The sequence below is a fragment of the Bufo gargarizans genome, chromosome 8, assembly GCF_014858855.1.
Source record: "Bufo gargarizans isolate SCDJY-AF-19 chromosome 8, ASM1485885v1, whole genome shotgun sequence".
NCBI classification, from domain to species: Eukaryota; Metazoa; Chordata; class Amphibia; order Anura; family Bufonidae; genus Bufo; species Bufo gargarizans.
In genome coordinates, this window is record NC_058087.1 from 35,036,157 (window position 1) to 35,057,398 (window position 21,242).

Sequence of the window (21,242 nt, forward strand, 5' to 3'; positions counted from 1 at the left end):
GTCCGATTTTTTCCAGGACCCATTGAAAATGAATGGGTCCAGATCTGGTCCTGATCTGTTCCTGAAAAAACGGAACAGATCAGGAAAGAAAAAACGGACGTGTGAATGGACCCTTACTGTTTCAAGGGCTCTGCTAGATTCTCTTCAGCCTAGCAGCACAGGGGGTGTGCCCTTTCTATTGCAGCGCTCTCTCTCTCTCTCTCTGTGACTGCCACAGCTTCTAACAGAACAAATGGCTGGTGGCAGTTGAAGATTTAAACTGAGCACGTTCGACCAGCTCAGTGAGACAGACAAAAAATAAGAAAGAAAAAAAAAACAGGTGGCGCTATCCAGATATATTTTATGGAATAGCTCACTGTCTATTCTGAATTTTTAATTGGATGCAATTGCAAAAGTATTCAGATCCAGATGCTGGTTTGAAAAATGTAAAATGTAGCTTTGTGACAAATTCCTTTAACAGTGTCAGGATGGATAGCAAGCGAATGCAAGAATAAGAGGAAAGAGACAACTCACCAATGTCTGTTAAAGGTGCCACGCACTGAATTCTTTGTCTGCATGAATGGGCAATAATACAATTAATCCAGCGTAAAGTAAAATCTACTGTAAGAATCCTAGACCAACGTGTTTCCACCACATGGTCGTCTTACTTATGGTGACCACTCGTTGGTTCAGGAGTCTTACAGAAAATGTTTTAACATTTCTTCCATAAATTGGATTTTACTTCATGCTGGATCAATTCTATTATTCCTAGATGGCAAGTGCAATTAAATTTTTAGTGGGATTAATATAAGTAATACATCTTAGAGAGAGAATGATGCATGTTGTTTAACATGCTGAAGCAGGCAAGTCCTATTTGATTAATATATCAGTTTCTTCTGACCTTCAGGAGGTCACAGTATTCTCAAGAGATTTGAAAATTACATTGCCAAGGACACAGTGAGCATTGCCTAGTCCTTCCTACAGAACATTGTCTGTATTCTTTATGTTGTTTTTGAAGATGAACTTACACATCTACCCAACAGGATACATCAACAGAGATACAGTAAATCATACTCATTGTAAAAACACAGAACAGTACACTTTCCTTGTCTTGCTTGGGAAATTCACAACCAGTAGAGACATATGAGAAGATGGCCTTGAAGAATCCATGATGTTGAAAACACAAAGAGGAGGAAGGGGGGGATTTATCAAAAGTGGTGTAAAGAAAAACTGTCTTAGTTGCCTATAGCAACCAATCAGATTCCGCCTTTTATTTTCCGAAGCAGCTCTGAAAAAAATGAAAGGTGGAATCTGATTGCTTTGTGATGGGCAACTAAGACAGTTTTAGTTTAAACCAGTTTTGATAACTTTTCCCCATTGATTCTAAAAACAAATGGGCCATGGCCATCACCATTATTTTTAGTTATAATCAATGGTATATTACAAACAGTGGCGTACACACAATCCATGGGGCCCCGGTGTTAAACTGATCCATGGGGCCCCCTCCCCATCGCCAGCCTCCCCACTACCTCCACTACCAGTGGTGTAACTATAGTGTTATGGGCCACAGTGCAAACTTTGGATTGGGCCCCCCCCCCCCATTTTTATAAAGAAGCGGCAGATTTTCTTACTAAGGGCTTTTTCCGTGCAGCTAATCCGCTGCGTGACTGAGTGCCAAGCACTATTCTGGACAGCAGAGACACGGGGCAGTAACATGATTGACTGTGATCTTTTTACTACAAAATCGCGGTGACAACCTCATCTCACTGTGATTTTGTAGTAAAAAGATCACAGAGAGGCACAGAGCATTATCAGTCATGTTAATGCTCCGTGTCTCTGCTGTCCGGAGCGGGGCTTGGCTCTCTTTCATGCAGCGAATTACCCACACGGGATCCGCTCATGTTAAAGAGCCCTAAGCCCAATGCATGGCTACACTCACCCAGTCCTAATAAAATCTGGTCCTACCTCATCCAGGGTGTCACTGGCGTCGACGTGATGTCCACTGGATCCAGAACAAGGTCCCTGTGGTGAGAAAGAAAGAATAATCACATAAGGAGGGGATAGTGACTGCCCCTGTGAAATCACCATCAGGGGGCACTGTGCTGGCCTGTAAGACTGAGCCATGCCAATGTATAGCAGGGTAATCTAGGACATTTCCCCTAAATGCAACCACATAGTACTAATGCCCACCTTGTGGCCCCTCACAGTAGTTATGCCCACTTGTGTTCCTGTCACAGTAGTTATGCCCAGATATGTGCCACCTCACAGTAGTTATGCCTAATATGTGTCCCCTTACAGTAGTTATGCCCAGATATTTGCCTCCCTCACAGTAGTAATGCCAGATTATGTGTCCCCTCACAGTAGTAATTCCCAGGTATGTGCCCCCTCACAGTAGTAATGTCAAATATGTGCCCCCTCACAGTAGTAATGCCCAGATTATGTGCCCCTCACAGTAGTAATGCCAGATTATGTGCCCCTCACAGTATTTATGCCCAGTTATGTGCCCCCTCAAAGTAGATATGCCCAGATATGTGCCCCCTCAGAGTGGTTATGCCAGATTATGTGTCTCCTCATAGGAGTAATGCCAGATTATGTGTCCCCTCATAGGAGTAATGCCAGATTATGTGTCCCCTCACAGTAGTAATGCCAGATTATGTGCCCCTCACAGTATTTATGCCCAGTTATGTGCCCCCTCAAAGTAGATATGCCTAGATATGTTCCCCCTCAGAGTGGTTATGCCAGAATATGTGTCCCCTCACAGTAGTAAAGCCAGATTATGTGCCCCTGCACAGTATTTATGCCCGGTTATGTGCCCCCTCAAAGTAGATATGCCCAGATATTTGCCCCCTCAGAGTGGTTATGCCAGATTATGTGCCCCTCACATTAGATATGTCCACATATGTGCCCCTTACAGTGGTTATGCCAGATTACGTGCCCCCTCACAGTAGTTATTCCTTCATATGTGCCCCCCTCACAGTAGTTATGCCAGATTAGGTGCCCCTTCAAATTAGTTATGGCAGTAGAGATGCGCACTTTTGTGCCCCCTCACTCTAGTTTTGCCCATCAAACACCCCCCCCCCTTGCCCCCAGTCTGCAGCGTTAGAAAAAAAAAAACATATTTACCTTCTTCCCTGATGACAGGCTCCCACACTCATCGCGCTGCTGGCTGTGCTGAAGGCAGATTCCTGGGCTTTCAGCTCTCTTCCCACAGCCAGCAGCGTGATGTGGGGCCAGCAGGGGGAGCTCCTGAGCTCTGAAGATCAGTGAAGCAGGGAGCAGAGAGGTTTCCTTGCTTCACTATGGAAACGGAACTGCCTGGCCGGGGGTGTGTGAGTGAGTGCGCGTTCTCCCCCTCTTCCTTCACCCCCCATATTATACATGTAATGGAGGCATGGAGCGCTCTGATGAGGCCCGAAATTGCCACTGTACTTCATGCCGAGCCCCATCAGAGCGCTCCATTACATGTGAGTACAGTGGGGCCCCTGCCTGGGGAGGGGGGTCCACAGGGGGCCGGGTCCCCTGGAGTGCCGGGCCCGGTCGCAACTGTGACCCCTGTGACCCATGTATGTATGCCAGTGATTACAAATAGTGATGAGCGAATCACTTTGTACAATTCTATTTGTCTCATCAACAAGAGTTCTTCACCTGCAATCCGCTGTCCCCAGTGATTAAAAGCTGATTGACAGAGCCAGACATCTCCCCCAGCCCTGAAAATCTTAAAGGGGTTATCCCATAACTAATGTAAAATATGAAAATCAGACATCATATAGTCCATGGCAATCTCTTTCTAACAAAGCTAGAACCCGCCCTGTACTGCACATGGGTTCAGAAATATCCCCATTTATTGCTCTGTTAGATTTATATCAAGCTGACAGTTCAAGAGGAGTGTCTTTTCTGCTGCAGCTCAGGGGGCGTGTCCTGCTCCCTCCCTATTATAGCTCAGGGGGCGTGTCCATTCTGCTGAGCATGTGGGGCCTTTTTAATGAGCCGGTCAAAGAAATAATAAATTAAGTGGCGCTATACAGATACATTTTATTGAATAGCTCAGTGGCTATACAAAATTTGTAATTACATGCAATTACAAAACTATTCAGATGCAGGTGCTGGTTTAAAAACTGTAGAGTATTTTTCGTGGGACAACCACTTTAAGCCTGTGCTCTGCTTCCGGAGCGGGAACTGTGCATGCCAGAAGTGTAGTGGAGCATGAACAGTCACTGTTTCGGAAGCAGAGCCTTTGGCCTTCGGCCACTACTCTGAGCAGTAGCGCAGGCGTGAGATTGTGAAGGCTGGGTGAGATCAGTGGAGCTTCAGTGGGAACAGCCCCTCGCAGGTCAGTAACTCTTGTTGATGAGACAAATTGCTTTGTGCAAATCGATTCACTCATCTCTAATTACAATATGTTTATATAAATAAGGTTTCTTCCATTTTTTTTTAGCGTCCTGAACTATCAAAAGCAACAAAAAACAATATTATTATCGCTGATCTTTTTTGGACATTTTGTGGTCCGCACATGGCCAGCACTATGATAGAAATGCCTTTTCTTGTCCTTGGCTGCGGGCAAGAATAGGACATGTTCTATTGTTTTGCGGAGCCGCGGAACGGAAGTGCGGATGCGGACAGCACACGGTGTTTCAATGGGCACATCTTTTGCGGCCCCATTGAAAATGAATGGATCCGCACCTGTTCCGCAAAATTGCGGAACGGATGCAGACCCATTTTGCAGATGTGTGAATGGACCCAGACTGGGGCTGCACCTAGACGTTTTGGGGCACTTTTAATTGATTTTGAGTGACAACCGCAGTGCACAAGATTGCATGCAAGTCAGTTTATTGTTTTGGACTACAGGTGTCACCCAATAGTTAAAATCAATAGCTCCAACCTAAATTATCTACCTTTCTATAAAAGTACAGCACACAGTTCTGTAAATTCACTGCCAAATAAACCTCCTGAGCTCAGACCTTCCACAAATATTATCTCAAGAATCTTAACATACACATGGACTAATAATGTGCTACCTATAAGCTGTGAGTCTTCTCATCCACCAGCATCTGCAACCTCTAATCACCGTCAATGTATTTTTATTCTAATTATATCATGTAAGATTCCATCAAATGATGTTTGCAGCCTATACATGGTGTTTCTATTTCAAATAATCAGTACTTCTTCTCTGATTGGGGTCACTTCATTATTCCCAATGTCTAATTATGCTTATCTATTATAACAATTTATTTTGATAGCACATTGCAGGTAACCCAGGCAGACATCTCTTTAATTAACTGCTAAGGGAAGATACATGTATCTGTGTGACAGTGACCTCGTGAGCATCGTATATTATTATTTTTTTTCTGAATTTTCAAAATATTTGGCTTCCTTGCACAAATGCCCTATCAGACACCCCCAGTTCATAACTGTAGCAGAGTCCTCCACATGCTGAGTATTGATCCAGCTGAATGCGCTTGCACAGTTCAACACTACTCTGAAAGGTATGTTTAATTTCTCACTCTCTTGGGGGTATTTGATTCAAGGAGTGATTTCATGGAGCGTTGTGACTCAGAAAATGACTACTACTTATAACACTTTGGTTGTCATTCTGAATTTCAATGACTGTTGACTTCAAAACAAACAGAGGTGACAGGAAAACTTACAGGAGCTGCGCTGTATACATAGTTCGTAGGAACAAAAAAAATGGATTTATTAGGATGAAGAAAAGGTCCTCTATGGATCAATTGTAAATAATATATTATAGATTTACTTTGCTATTACTTAATATTATACAAATTGCTCTTTTCTGCACTTTGATAATTATATGAATGTTTTTGTTTCCTGCTTTGCCCTGCCGACCCATCTATAGATACTCTACATGTCTTCTTGTAAAAACCTGTAGTCTGAAGACTATTGATACAATGCTGGCTCCTAAGTATATCAGTTCTGATCATGAATTATCTGATGCAATTCCAAAATATAAGATGATATTGAAAGATGAAGGTGGAGTGACACCGTTTTTAATCACTTAATTTTACTCATATTTTTTTTTTCAATTGGTCTTTATTACAAGTTTCCAACAGTTTTTGTTCTACAACCTTCAGTGTCTGTAGTGCATCTGTAGACTATCTTGCTTTGTGTTTTATAGAGAATCCACCAGGGAGCTGCTGTGATGGCTGTGTGTGAAGCCCTTATCTCTGAACTCCTCACAGCTCACAAATTCATAATTTCTTATTTTATTTGTATGTTCAATGACAATCTTTGTCGCTCCCTGTCTTTTGTGCTGTGTATGGGGTTCCCACCCCAATCACTAGTACAGGGATGGCCAACCTGAGGCTCTCCAGCTGTTGCAAAACTACAATTCCCATCATGCCCGGACAGTCTACAGCTATCAGCCTACAGCAGGGCATGGTGGGAGTTGTAGTTTTACAACAGCTGGAGAGCCGCAGGTTGGCCATGCCTGCACTAGTAAATATAAATTACAGCAGAGTTTTTCTTGATCAATTTGGCTTCTTTTATTATTCAGAAACATAAGTAATGCGGCAGTGTGTGAACGTTTTCAGCTCACAGGCCTTCATCAGACACCAAGGTACCAAGAAATAAGAAAATTAACATCATTTGTAAAAAATAAAAATAAAATATAATATGAATGTAATGACTAATGCGGTACAGAAGGTTCAATCACACATATTAAACTGAAACATCAACGATAGGAATATTTCTCCCGATTTGTTGCAGGTAATGAGTCCAAGTTCCAGAATTAATTATCGCAATTTGTGTCTGAGTTGTAACCTCATCATAAAGCTGCATCACAACCCGATGCAAATTCCAATATGTAAAAGTATCCATCTATGTTAGGATGTCAAGGTGTATATACAGAGAGAATTGTAACTGTACATAGTTAGTTGTATATATTTTGAGTGATGATAATCAATAATAATCAATATTAATCAATAGTGCTGGTAAAATGGACCCATGATAATCATAGTATGTAACAAAACATAATGGACCCCTTAATGGAGGCCGTATTTATACTGACAAGGACTTACCTGTGCCCCAGTTAGGAAGTTATAGAAACGATGTAGTAGTACACCAAGGGTGAACGGCACTATCTCGTGCCTGGAGAAAAGTGGTGTGACAGCGCATGGAGGCCAGAGATGTGTTCCATAGACAGGAAGTAACTATAGAATAGGGAACAAAGAGGAGGGGCATAGCAAAACAGGGGCAGACAATGAGAAAACATGGAAAAAAAATAGCAAGGGAAGGAATAGGTACAAATAAATGAGATAATTACAGTGGGGAGAGAAAATTATAAAGGATACCCAAATGCGGCACCGGGTCCCAGTAGTGTTCAAGGGGCCTGTAATAGAATTTGAAATAAACTCTTAATGTCCATAAGAGTAAAATATCTAAATTGACAATATGACAGATCACTTGAGATGTCTTGAAGTTAAATGAAGGTTGCACAGATAATCACTCATCCTGCCATTGACTGTATTGTTCTTTATTTTGTGTATAACTGAAGTCAGACAAGATGGTAATCAAAAAAAGGGGGTCAGAGGAAAATCTGTATTTCATATTCCCTGTTCATACACTTGAGAGTAAGGCTTTGTAAAGTGTGGATCCAAAAGGCCTCTCTCCGTTTAGGGTTTTGGATCTATTACCCCCTCTGCGTGGTGGTGGAATTTGCTCAATTACTTGGAATTTAAGTTGCGCTATGGTATGTTTGGCTTCATGGAAATGTGAAGGAATTGGCAGAAGTAAGTTCTGCCGTCTTATGGTTGATTTGTGTTGGCAAATTCTTTCTCTGACTTTTTGCAAGGTCTCCCCCACATACACTAGGCCACAAGGGCATTTGATTAGGTAAACTACGTAGTCAGAGTCACATGTGAAAAAGCCTTGAATCTCTATCGGTTTACCAGTGTGTGGATGGAAGATAGTAGGGCCTTTCCGTATATTTAGACATCGAAAACAATGAAGACACGGAAAAGTGCCCTTCTTTTGTGTTTTTAGAAATACCTGTTTAGGTAGACGATTGGTTGAACCTATATCCGCTCTCACCAATAAGTCACTTAGGTTTTTTGGCCTGCGGTTGCATAATTCCTCAACTTGTGGATACGCCTTTTTCAAGAGAGGCCAGTGGCTCCGAACGATATTAAAGACCTTGTGTGCACTTGGATGGAATGTGTTGACAGAGAGTTAATCATGGTTTATAGTGAATTGTACCTCTGGATATATAGAATTCAGAATGGTATGAAAAGATGAACTCAACTTTTTGGACACTTTGGTCATCAAAAATCCTCAAGGCAAACTAACTACAGACTTGTATCGCAAACCCACCGACAGGAACAATTTACTTAATTTTTCCAGTTTTCATCCTCCTACTACGAAAAAAGCACTCCCAGCTTCCCAATTAAAAAGAGTACAAACTATAGTTGAGGATCCGTGAATCAGAGCACAACGCATTGAAGAAATGCAACAACGGTTTAGAGAACGTAGTTATCCAGCACATATACTCAAACCACCTCCACAAAACACGCAAACCCGTATCTACAAATAAACGTATTCCCTTTGTCAACACGTTCCATCCAAGTGCACACAAGGTCTTGAATATCATCCGGAGCCACTGGCCTCTCTTGAAATAGGCGTATCCACAAGTTGAGGATTCTGCAACCCTATACTACCCTGTAATCGCAGGCCAAAAAACCTACGTGACTTATTGGTGAGAGCGGATATAGGTTCCGCCAACCGTCTACCTAAACAGGTATTCCTAAAAACACAAAAGAAGGCACTTTTCCGTGTCTTCATTGTTTCCAGTGTTCAAATATACAGAAAGGCCCTACTATCTTCCATCCACACATTGGTAAACCGATAGAGATTCGAGGCTTTTTCACATGTGACTCCGACTACGTAGTTTACCTAATCAAATGCCCTTGTGGCCTAGTGTATGTGGGGGAGACCTTGCAAAAAGTCAGAGAAAGAATTTGCCAACAAAAACCAACCATAAGACAGCAGAACTTACTTCTACCAATTCCTTCACATTTCCATGAAGCTAAAAATACCATAGCGCAACTTAAATTCCAAGTAATTGAGCAAATTCCACCACCACGCAGAGGGGGTAATAGATCCAAAACCCTTAAACGGAGACAGGCCTTTTGGATCCACACTTTACAAAGCCTTACTCCCAAAGGTATGAAAAGGGAATATGAAATACAGAATTTCCTCTGACCCCCTTTTTTTGATTACCATCTTGTCTGACTTCAGTTATACACAAAATAAAGAACAATACAGTCAATGGCAGGATGAGTGATTATCTGTGCAACCTTCATTTAACTTCAAGACATCTCAATTCATCTGTCATATTGTCAATTTAGATATTTTACTCTTATGGACATAAACTGTTTATTTCTAATTCAATTACAGGCCCCTTGAACACGACTGGGACCCGGTGCCGGATTTGGGTATCCTTTATAATTTTCTCTCCCCACTGTAATTATCTCATTTATCTGTACCTATTCCTTCCCATGCTATTTTTTTCCATGTTTTCTCATTGTCTGCCCCTGTTTCGCTATGCCCCTCCTCTTTGTTCCCTACTCCAGTGTTTCCCAACCAGTGTGCCTCCAGCTGTTGCAAAACTACAACTCCCAGCATGCCCGCACAGCCAAAGGCTGTCCGGGCATGCTGGGAGTTGTAGTTTTACAACAGCTGGAGGCACACTGGTTGGGAAACACTGCCCTACTCTATAGTTACTTCCTGTCTATGGAACATATCTCTGGCCTCCATGCTCTCCAAATTGCTATCTACTGCAGCTACATCCCATACCAAAGCCAACTTCCTGTCACTGGAACGCACTTCCGGCCACTATGCGCTCCAAATTTCAACCAACATCCGGTCTTTGAAGCGCACGCCATTCAGCGCTCCCGATGGACATCCGACAGCACGCCTCTTATGGGAATACACTTTTTTTCTTATTTAAGAGGACCACAAGCCCCTACCTTTCACACCACTTTTCTCCAGGTACGAGACAGTGCCATTCACCCTTGGTGTACTACTACATCATTTCTATAACTTCCTAACAGGGGCACAGTTAAGTCCTTTTTAGTATAAATACAGCCTCCGTTGTAACCCCATTTAGTTTAATGGGTCCATTATGTTTTGTTACATACTATGATTATCATTTATTATTATTTATTATTAAAGCGCCATTCATTCCATAGCGCTGTACATATGATAAGCGGTGCACATACATAGTACAGACAATTGCACTAAGCATAAACAAGACGAGATACAAACTGTTACAGAAGGAAAGAGGGCCCGTGAGGCTTACAATCTACATGGTATGGGAGAAGGACACAGGAGTTAGGGTGAAGTTGGTCATGGCGGTATAGAGGCAGCAGGGTCACTGGTTGTAGGCTTGTCTGAAGAGGTGGGTTTTCAGGTTTCTTTTGAAGGATTCCACTGTAGGTGAGAGTCTGATTTGTTGGGGTGGCAAGTTCCGGAGAATAAGGGATGCACGGGAGAAATGTTGGAGGCAATTGTGGGAAGAGGTGATAAGAGGAGAGGAGAGAAGGAGGTCTTGTGAGGATCGGAGATTGCGTGTGGGGATGTATCGGAAAAGTAGCTCAGAGATGTAGGGAGGGGACAGGTTGTGGATGGCCTTGTATGTATTTGTTGGTATTTTGAACTGAATTTGCTGGGCAATGGGGAGCCAGTGAAGGGATTGGCAGAGGAATAACAGGATGAGATGTGTATTAGTCGGGCGGCAGAGTTGAGGATAGATTGGAGGGGTGCGAGAGTGCTAGATGGAAGGCCACAGACGAGAATGTTGCAGTAGTCTAGACGGGAGATGATGAGGGCATGTACATGCATTTTTCGCAGATTCAAAGTTAAGGAAAGCGCGGATACGGGAGATGTTTTTGAGTTAGAGGCAGCAGGTGGTGGAAAGGGCTTGGATGTGTGGTCGGAAGGAGAGGGCAGAATCCAAGGTCACTCCAAAGCAGCGGACTTGGTTGATCGGGGAGAGTGTGCATCCAGTTATCATGGGTCCATTTTACCAGCACTATTGATTATTATTGATTATCATCATTCTAACTATATACAACTAACTATGTACAGTTACCATTCTCTCTGTATATACACCTTGACATCCTAACATGATGTATAATTGATACTTTTACATATTGGAATTTGCATCGGGTTGTGATGCAGCTTTATGATGAGGTTACAACTCAGACACAAATTGCGATAATGAATTCTGGAACTTGGACTCATTACCTGCAACAAATCAGGAGAGATATTCCTATTGTTGGTGTTTCATTTTAATATGTGTGATTGAACCTTCTGTTACCGCATCAGTCATTACATTCATATAATATTTTATTTTTTACAAATTATGTTTATTTTCTTATTTCTTTGTACCTCAGTGTCTGATGAAGGCTTGTTAGCCGAAAACGTTCACACACTGCCGCGTGACTTATGTTTCTGAATAATAAAAGAAGCCAAATTGATCAAGAAAAACTCTGCTGTGATTTATATTTATTTGTATGTTGTGAGCATTCAGTGCTGTACTATGAGACATAATTCCCTATTGTCTCCAAAGGAAGAAAATGATTGATTTTAATATGGGATCATGGCAAATTAAATGGCAAACATATATTTCATATATTAATCACAAAGATGTAAATACTGTGATGTGAATTTTTTGCTTAAAGGCTATGTACACCTTTTGGGCAATATTTTTTATTATTGCGTTGTACGCATTTTAAGCTAAAATCATTTTTCATTTGGTCTTTATTTAAAATGTTGGGCCCTTTTCTCTGTACAGACTTGAGATTCTCTAGTAGCATGCTATCTGTTTTCTGTTCCGTCAGGCAACTCAACTGACGGCTCCTTATCTCTGACCTCCTAAACACTCATTATAGCTCTATTCTTATCTTACTGATAAGAATGTCGCTAAAATAAATGTTTATGATCATGTAGTCATTTAGAGATATGGGTTATTAGATGACCGGCACAAAGTGAAAGTAGGATTCACACAGCTAGACAGTTAACCCTTTGTGACAGGATGGGTGAAAATGTTTAATAAAAAATTTGTAAAATGCAATCATAAAAACATTTCCCCCGAAGGTTTACATAACCTTTAAATTTGAGGTATACCTATTTTTTTTTGAGGTGGTGGTAGGATTACCTAAGTAGGGCTATAAATTCTGTGGTAATTAGTTTTTTTATTTATAGTTTTTTGTGAAAAAGCTCCAAATCCTCTTAGCTTAACATTGCTATAGAGTTAGGTGATAAAATACTGGCTATCTGCAACCACCACCACCATTTCTACAGAGATGGACAACAGTGTGCTCCAGTGATAGAACAGAATATGGGCACCTTGCTCTTCTGAACTTCTGGGGAACAGATGGAGGACAATATCATTACTAGATCCAGACATCGGAGTTTATTTGTAGTCTGTTACCATGGGGACACATAGGAGATATAAGCACTAAACTGTATGAAATTTTCAGTTAAAACTATTTTCAAAGCTGCTTTGTTTCTTATTTTAGGTGCACTGGGACAATAAAAATTTGTTGTGAAGGCGAATATAGCCTTTTTTCTTTATTACCAACAGATCAGAGTGCAGTAACGTACCTCATTCTGTTAATTGATAACTCTTTTGATTAGAGTTTTATCATAATTTTATATTTATAATTGCAGATACATCCGAATTGGGGATAAAGAATGTAAATTCCATCCAAAATTTAGACTTATTCTTCACACAAAGCTTGCAAATCCCCATTACAAACCAGAAATACAGGCCCAAACAACATTGATCAACTTCACAGTAACCAGAGATGGCTTGGAAGACCAGCTCCTGGCTGATGTGATGAATCTTGAGAGACCAGACTTGGAACATTTCAAGGTAACAGTTTACTCGAATTGACATCAATATATTTTATTTGCTAATATCATCTTAATACTAGTTTATCAGTCTGGATCAGTCATTTTAAATGTAGTCCTCAAGTCATCTACTAAGCATCACTTTAGTACTACAAAGCTTATTAAATTATTGTCTATATGTTACACTTGGCTACTGGTGATGGCACTTGGCTCTGTTCCTGACTGGGCCTTGCTCCGACAGAACCACCAACGGCAGTCCATGACTTTTCTGGGGACTGTAACCTGGGAATCCTCCTGCAGCAAAGTCTACACTCCCTTGCAGAGGTTTAGGGTGAAAATCAAGGGGATTGTTTGCCCTCTGCAACCCATTCTAGCCCTCATGAAATGAACTGCATATTCGAGAATCCACATTCATTTACCTGACTGTAACAAAGTGTGATGTGAAAAAATATGTAAGGTTAAAATGGCTAACAAAGGTATTGATGGCTTACTGGGTAGCATAATGTGTAAAATAAAATAAAAAAAGAATGCCAGCAATAGCACGCCTCCCCCATTGGCAGTAAATTATATGTCCACTATAACCATAATGTTAAGGGTGACACAATTGAAATAATACATTTTAATTGCAGTGTGTGGCAAAAAAAAATTTAAAACCCCCCCCTTTTTTTTTTTTTTTTTTACATATTCTTGGGTATAAAACATAAAAAATTTAAGTGGTCTAAAATAAAGCCCCATATGTCACTGAAAAGCTGAACAAAATGATTTAAATAATGTAAAGAAAAAAGTTATGGCTTTTGAAACCGCATTAACTAAAACAAAAAATGTGTCCTGTCAGGAAGTTGGGTCGGGGGGAGGGGGATTAAAGGTCCAGTCTTGAACTGGTTAAGCATTATGTGTGTCCGATTAAGATACATATTATTAAGTATGTGTGAGATTAGAAAAAAAACTGTTGTTTTTTTTCCTTAGACAGTGCCACTCTTGTCCCATGGGCTGTGTCTGATAATGCAGTTCAGCTCCATTCAGGTAATTGGAGCAATGTTGAAATACCAGACACTACCCATTGGTGAGAGACTGTTTCTAGAAATAAAAAGCAGACCTGTTTTGAATCTGTGACACTAACTCTGTTTTCGAGCAGATGACAGGAATACAGAAAAGCCAAAACATTACAATAATTTAAAAATTAAAGTCTCTTTTATTAAGGGCAACACACTGTTCAAAGAATTGTATGTTGGCATAGTTTTGATATAGCGCTGGGCTTTAGGTTTGTAAATGGTATATAGATTGTACATATTTGACAGAATATTTTAATTAAAATTTTTTATACATGAAATGTCTGCATAGTAAAGAATATTCCACCGCGCAACAATGATTTTGCTACTGAGAGAAAAACATGTGATTTAAACTAAAATGAGTGCGCTGATTCCAAATATGAACTCGGAATTTGCCTAACACGTCTAGATTTTAACTCCTTAAGGACCCTGGGATTTTCCATTTTTGCCAGTTCGTGTTTCACTCCCCCGCCTTCCCATAGTCCTAACTTTTTATTTTTCCATTCACAAAGCCTTATGAGGGCTTATTTTTTGCAGGACAAGTTGTACTATCTAATGGCACCATTTACAGTTTCATGCCATGTAGTAGGAAGCGGGAAAAAAAATCCAAATCGGGTAGAATTGGGAAACAAATGCAATTCTAATAAAAGTTTTTATTTTTTTACACTTGTCGGGTTGTAATAATTCAATTAAGAATTATTAATTATGGTCATAAAAATAATTAACCATAAAAAATAAAATTTATAAAATTTGTCATAAATTCTTAAAATCATGACCTGGTGAAATGTAGACAACCTAATTGATACAATTCACATCTGAGTCCGACTATTTCCTCATATAAATAAGTTCTTTTTGACGTGAGATGACGTTAATGATAAAACATGTAGTTCTGCATTATACAATAATACACAGGTTTTATAAAAATATGCAGATTTATTGGTTACAAGGTTATAAACATATAAGTAAATAAACACAATGATACATGCAAATGAATATATATAGCGTTAATATAAAGCATTACAAGCTTAACAATACATGTGAGTGGAAATAGCTTGTCACAATTATAACAAAGCTATTATTAGGTTAGGATATCAAAGTAGGAACATAAGTTATATATATTACCTCTGTTCAGAGAAAACCTCATGATATCAGGACGGGCATGTCTAATCCTAGACATCAATATAGAATGCTAAATACATTCTTCCCCCCTCTAACCAACTACACATCACATGACTTCAGGCATGGGCAAATTCATTCAAGGATATAGCTTAGAAGAGATAACTGTATCCTTCCGCCCCATCCTGGACTATTTTCACACATATGACTTTGGTAAGACTATTTGGACAAATAACAGGGATCTAGGATCATTGCTAGATCATATCTTAAATGGGAAGGACTTTGAAATATGTCTTTCCTGTGGGAATCCATCAATTAGCTTGGCGAAGAATGTTCTATCAATATATATATATATATATATATATATATATATAAGCAATCATTTAATTCTTTGCTAGATTATGAGTCTAGATTCTTCTGCAGGTAGAATGAAGCCTCACAATATCCTAAGACTACATCTCAATATGGAGATGATCAATTAATTAATGTATTTATTCGCCAATCTAGATGGTATAATTTTACCCACACTATCAAATTAGTCTTAATAAAATGAAATATCATTTTCTGTGTCTCTTACCAAGTCCTAGTAGAAATCTCACTTCTACTCCTAGGAAAGCTGGGTGGTCCATCATAGCGCATCTCATTATGGCTTTCATCTTGATAGACCCCTCTAAAGAGCTTAACTTCTCTTTCCTCTCTTTCTTGTGTGTGTGTCCTTGTCTCCCCCTGTGTATGGTTTATGATCACAAACTTATCAGTTAGACACACCTTCCTAGTTTGGAAATTTCCAATCATAATCGGATGGGCGTGATCATTGATAAAAAATGTGACATCGTAACCTTACCCAGAATGCACTTTTGCTACTGTTGTAATGTCACCTACTGATACCTAGGTGGCACTGCTGTGTAAGCTATTTACATCATAGTATAAAGGGTTAACTTCTGGAAGTCTGAATAAAATGTATTCTATACATTTTGACCTTAAAAGCTTTAATTCAAAGCTATAGGGATTAATTCTGACACTTGTAGCAATTAGAGACAGACCTCTAGGCGTCTCTGTGAATGTTTCTCACACTGTTTATTTGTGAATCATAAATAACTTCAATGGCTTTGTTTTCTCAGAGATATCAGTACCTCCTCTTGTCACACCAAAGAGGTGAATAATTGTTACAAAACACACATCTTCACAGACACTCTTTTAGAGACAAATATTCTCCTAATGAGAAATATATATAATATACTGGATACATGTTGTCTTCATCACATATAACAGTATAATATATATTATATGTTCTACTGATTGTCTTATGCTAAGGACTAAGGCTCATTAAATGAATACATACATATTATATATTTTGCTTCATTAATAAATGCCTAATTGTATAGGTAATTATCACCAGCTGCATAGAGCTTATCTTTATCTCTTGTCATAAATTTAAAAGTAGACAAGGAGTATTCTTCTCAGACTGGTACATTCATGAGAAGAATAACACTGAAGAGTAGAAACCTTTTGTGTGACCTTACTTAAGACATACAAAATTGTAACTATAGTCGAGCATGGCTCTTAAAGGTAATGAACATTCATCTTGACTAAAATAAATCGGATATCAATGCATTTACCTATGAAAAGGCACAACACACTGTACACTATGCTGTAAAATTGACCTGTTATCTTCATTCTCATGGTACCATTACGACGATACCACACTTCTATAATTTTTCTTGTGTTTTAATACTGAAATTTTTTTTTTTTTACCTTTGAGGATTTTTTTTTTTCATAACCATATTCTAACCCTATAACTTTTTTGTGGTTATGTGTACGGGACTGTGTGAGGGCTAATTTTTTGTGGGAGGATCTGTTCTTTTCAGTGATACCAATTTGAAGTGTGTGCGACTTTGTGATCACTTTTTATAAAAAAATTATTGGATAGTTGAAGTGCCATAAAAATGGCAAATTGGCTTTTTTTCCCGTTACGCCACTTGCCGTATGCCATTAATATTGTTATATTTTAATAGTATGGGCATTTTCGCAAGCGACGATGCCCATGATGTTTATTTTATTATTGTTTAAGTATTTTTACTTTTTATTTTAAGGAAAGAGGGGTGATTTGCAAAACATTATTTTTTTTTTACTTTTTTTAAGTCAGCTTGGGTGACAATAACTGGCAATCATTAGCTTGCCTATTGTGTTCATTGATGTCTATATAGACACCATTGAACACTTAATTTGCACTGTACCAATACAATGCTGCCACCTAGTGGCCTGTATTGGTATAGCCATCTAGTAGGCACCGAAGCCTGCTTGAGGCTTCAGCCTATTAGATAAATGTAACAGGTTCCCCGATCTCAGCCAGTGAACGCTGTTACAGGAGCGGAAGTGCGCGACTTCCGCTTCCGGACTGCGCAGATGCCGTGGTCGCATTTGGCCACGGCATCTGAAAGGGAAAATGTATGCGATCAGCCTATTTAAAAAAGCAGTAACCTGACGGCTATGGCGCCCGCTGCACGTGCAAGCGGGCGCTATGTTTTATATAGCGTACATGCAAAGCCTATTCAGTTATAATATTAATGCATTATATTGGAGATATTCCAATGGACATGTCCAGACCTGTTCGGACGCACTCAGGCTGATGTCAGCAGTAAGTATATAAGGCAAGCTGGACAGATATTGATAAAGTGATCTGTTAGGCCCCTTTCACACGGGCGAGTTTTCCGTGCGGGTGCGATGCGTGCGGTGAACGCACTGCACCCGCACTGAATCCTGACCCATTCATTTCTATGGGACTGTGCACACGAGCGGTGATTTTCACGCATCACTTGTGCATTGCGTGAAAATCGCAGCATGCTCCTCTTTGTGCGTTTTTCACGTAACGCAGGCCCTATAGAAATGAATGGGGTTGCGTGAAAATCGTTTGCATCCGCAAGCAAGTGCGGATGCGGTGCGATTTTCACGCATGGGTTCTAGGTGACAGTCTATTCACTGTATTATTTTCCCTTATAACATGGTTATAAGGGAAAATAATAGCATTCTGAATACAGAATGCTTAGTATAATAGTGCTGGAAGGGTTAAAAATAATAAAAAAGTTAACTCACCTTCTCCTCTTGTTCAGGTAGATGCCGGTCTGTTCTTTAGCTGTGGGCTGAAGGACCTGTGGTGATGTCAGATCACATGCTCCATCACCATGGTGATGGACCATGTGATTGGAGCATGTGATCTGACGTCACCTCAGGTCATTCAGCCCACAGCTAAAGAACAGACCGGCATCTACCCGAACAAGAGGAGAAGGTGAGTTAACTTTTTTATAATTTTTAACCCTTCCAGCACTATTATACTAAGCATTCTGTATATAGAATGCTATTATTTTCCCTTATAACCATGTTATAAGGGAAAATAATACAATCTTCAGAACATCAATCCCAAGCCCGAAACTTCTGTGAAGAAGTTCGGGTTTGGGTACCAAACATGCGCGATTTTTCTCACGCGAGTGCAAAACGCATGACAATGTTTTGCACTCGCGCAGAAAAATCGCGCATTTTCCCGCAACGCACCCGCCTCTTATCCAGGCAAAAAACATGACGCCCGTGTGACAGAGGCCTTATAGTGCTTTCAGTTTTGAAACTTAAGATGGATAAACGCAAATGTGTTAACAATCCAGACAATTTCTGCTACATATATGGCAAATACACTACTTATGATCAGCGCAAGAATCTGACAAAGCGAGTGCGTCTTGCAGCTTGGGATGCATTTGTGCTAGTAGTGCAGAACTTCCTTGGGAACAGACGAGCTGCAAACTATGTTGAATTAGTAGACAACATGCTTACAGCATATGAACAACTTGGCTGCTGAATGTCATTGAAAGTGCATTTCTTACATTCCCATCTTGACTTTTTCCCACCCAATATGGGACATGCAAGTGATGAACATAGAGAGCGGTTCCATAAAGACATTTCTACAATAGAGAATAGGTATCAAGGCCGCTGGAATCCCAACATGATGGCGGACTACTGCTGGTTTTTGCAACGGGAAAATATGACCGTTCACAAACGCAAAAGCAGATGCCTGAAGCACTTATAACAGTACTGGGCCTTGCTCAAGTAAGACTTTTAAACTGAAAAACAAGACTTTTTGAAATTTAGTTATTCTGTACATTTTCATACACTACGCAAACTTTGATGTAGATCAGGTAATTGTTAGAGTAAAACTCGTTCTGTTCAAAATTAGTCAATGCTTTCCAAGTGCTTAATTCATTTAGGCATACTTACGCGTAGCAAAATTTTGTGATGTGTTACAACAATTCTGACTTCGGATTTGTAATCCGCACACTCGATTTAGTATAGGACAAATGGTTTTAGCCCAGTAGCAGACGAAAAGTTTTTTTTGGTGTGTGGTGTTCTTAAAAACAAAACTAGGCATAACATAAAGGCCATTTAAGTTTTTTTGTGAGTAAATGGAAGGAATAAGGAATAAAATGGTCATTTGAATGTACCAGATAAAGCCCCAAATTATACTTCTTTTCCTTTCTGGATATTAGTGCTGACCTTAAATGCTTTCGAACTATTGTAAAATGTTGAATAATCAGGAAAATTAAAACGTAGCCAAGTGTATTCCCATTGTTAGCATCGTTAGAATTACAGGTCTAAAACTTACCATTTTCTTTTCAGTCGGAGCTCACAAAGCAACAGAATTATTTTAAAATTGAGTTGAAAATGCTTGAGGATGAATTACTGACACGCCTATCAGCAGCAGAAAGTAATTTCCTGGGGGACACACTGCTGGTGGAAAAACTGGAAACAACAAAACACACGGCAGCCGAGATTGAAATGAAGGTAACTGAAGCTTTATCACGGGCTTGAGGCTTAGAAATATACTGTAAGATGTCACCAACTAAGGGCTCATTCATACCACCGTATCCGTTTTATGGTCTGCGGATTGGCAAAACACAGATACCGGTCATCTGCATTCTGCAATTTGCGTAACGGAACGTCCAGCCCTATGATAGAAATGCTTATTGTTGTCCGCAAATCTTTTTTGCGGGCCCGCGGAATGGAAGTACAGATGCAGACAGCATTGTCTCAGGTTTGCTTCTGACCTGTGGCGGATGTGTCCAGAGGGAGAGGCGCAGCAGCTTGGGTTCCCTCCATCCAAGAGGATCTAAGAGTTTACCACTTTTATCAGAGATATCACACTAAGGGGTCATGCACAGAAACTTATTTTCTAGTTTCCGCTTCCGTTCAGTTTTTTTGCAGACCGTATGTCTGCATGGCCGTTCCGCGAAAAAGTAGTGCATGTCTTATTATTGTCCGCAAATCACGGTCTGAGACCGAATTTAAGTCAATGGGTCCGCAAAAAATACAAAACGCACACGGAACACATCCGTATGTCATCCGTATTTCATCCATATTTTGCGGATCCATATTGTAGAAATGCTATGCCAAGCCCATATTGCTAACGTGTTTGGTGATTAATAAGTTACTGTTTCAGTTTCCGATCAGCAAAAAACGGATCAAATACGGAAACCATATGGATATGTTCTTTTTAATAACAGAACAGAAGAGGACTTAAATCAGAGAAAAAAAAACCCTTAGATACAGACAAACGGATCTGTGAAAAACGGACCGCAAAACAACAACGGTCGTGTGCATGAGCCCTAAGGAGGTGTTTTTCTTTTACTTTTTCATCAAGTGTCCATTACATAACAGTCCTGTTCCATAGGAATGCTTTGGTTCACAACTTAAAGATACATTCACATTGACTGTAAGTGTTTTGATGTCTACAAATTGCGGATCCACAAAACATGGGTACCGGCCCAGTGCGTTCCACATTTTGGGTAATGGAACGCTCAAGTGAAATTGGCCTTATTTACTAAAGTCTGTTTCAGCCAAATGCAAACAACTGTTAAATGCAGCCAGTAGTATGTAATTTTTTTAGGAGACAGTCTCCCAAAATAGACAAACAGCAGATTTTTCAGGGAAACATGCAGCCTCTGAAGTACTACAAGGTGACCATTTATGGTCCATATCTGACAGGCTACGAGCCCCCTTTATGATATCCATTTACTCTAATAAGGTATATGGACAGGAGTTGTCTTTATGGTGTCAGGCAAGTGCTTTAAAATCAAGTTCTGAATACTTGGTAAAAAGCTAGAAATTCCAACAAAGAATTAAAAAAAGTTTGGGGGTTTCAATCTACTCCCCAAATATTAGCCATGGTTTTTTAATCCTCAGTCTCGT

General features: G+C 39.9%; 1 protein-coding gene across 1 annotated transcript in view; it reads left to right on the forward strand.

Moving 5' to 3' along the window:
- The window catches only part of LOC122945365 (dynein axonemal heavy chain 11-like), a 165,076-nt gene that overhangs the window by 27,412 nt on the left and 116,422 nt on the right, over positions 1–21,242 (forward strand). Inside the window, exons 6-7 of the mRNA XM_044304438.1 lie at positions 12,664–12,868; positions 19,674–19,838. Of these exons, the coding sequence (XP_044160373.1) occupies positions 12,664–12,868; positions 19,674–19,838 (370 nt within the window). The remainder of the gene's footprint in view (positions 1–12,663; positions 12,869–19,673; positions 19,839–21,242) is intronic.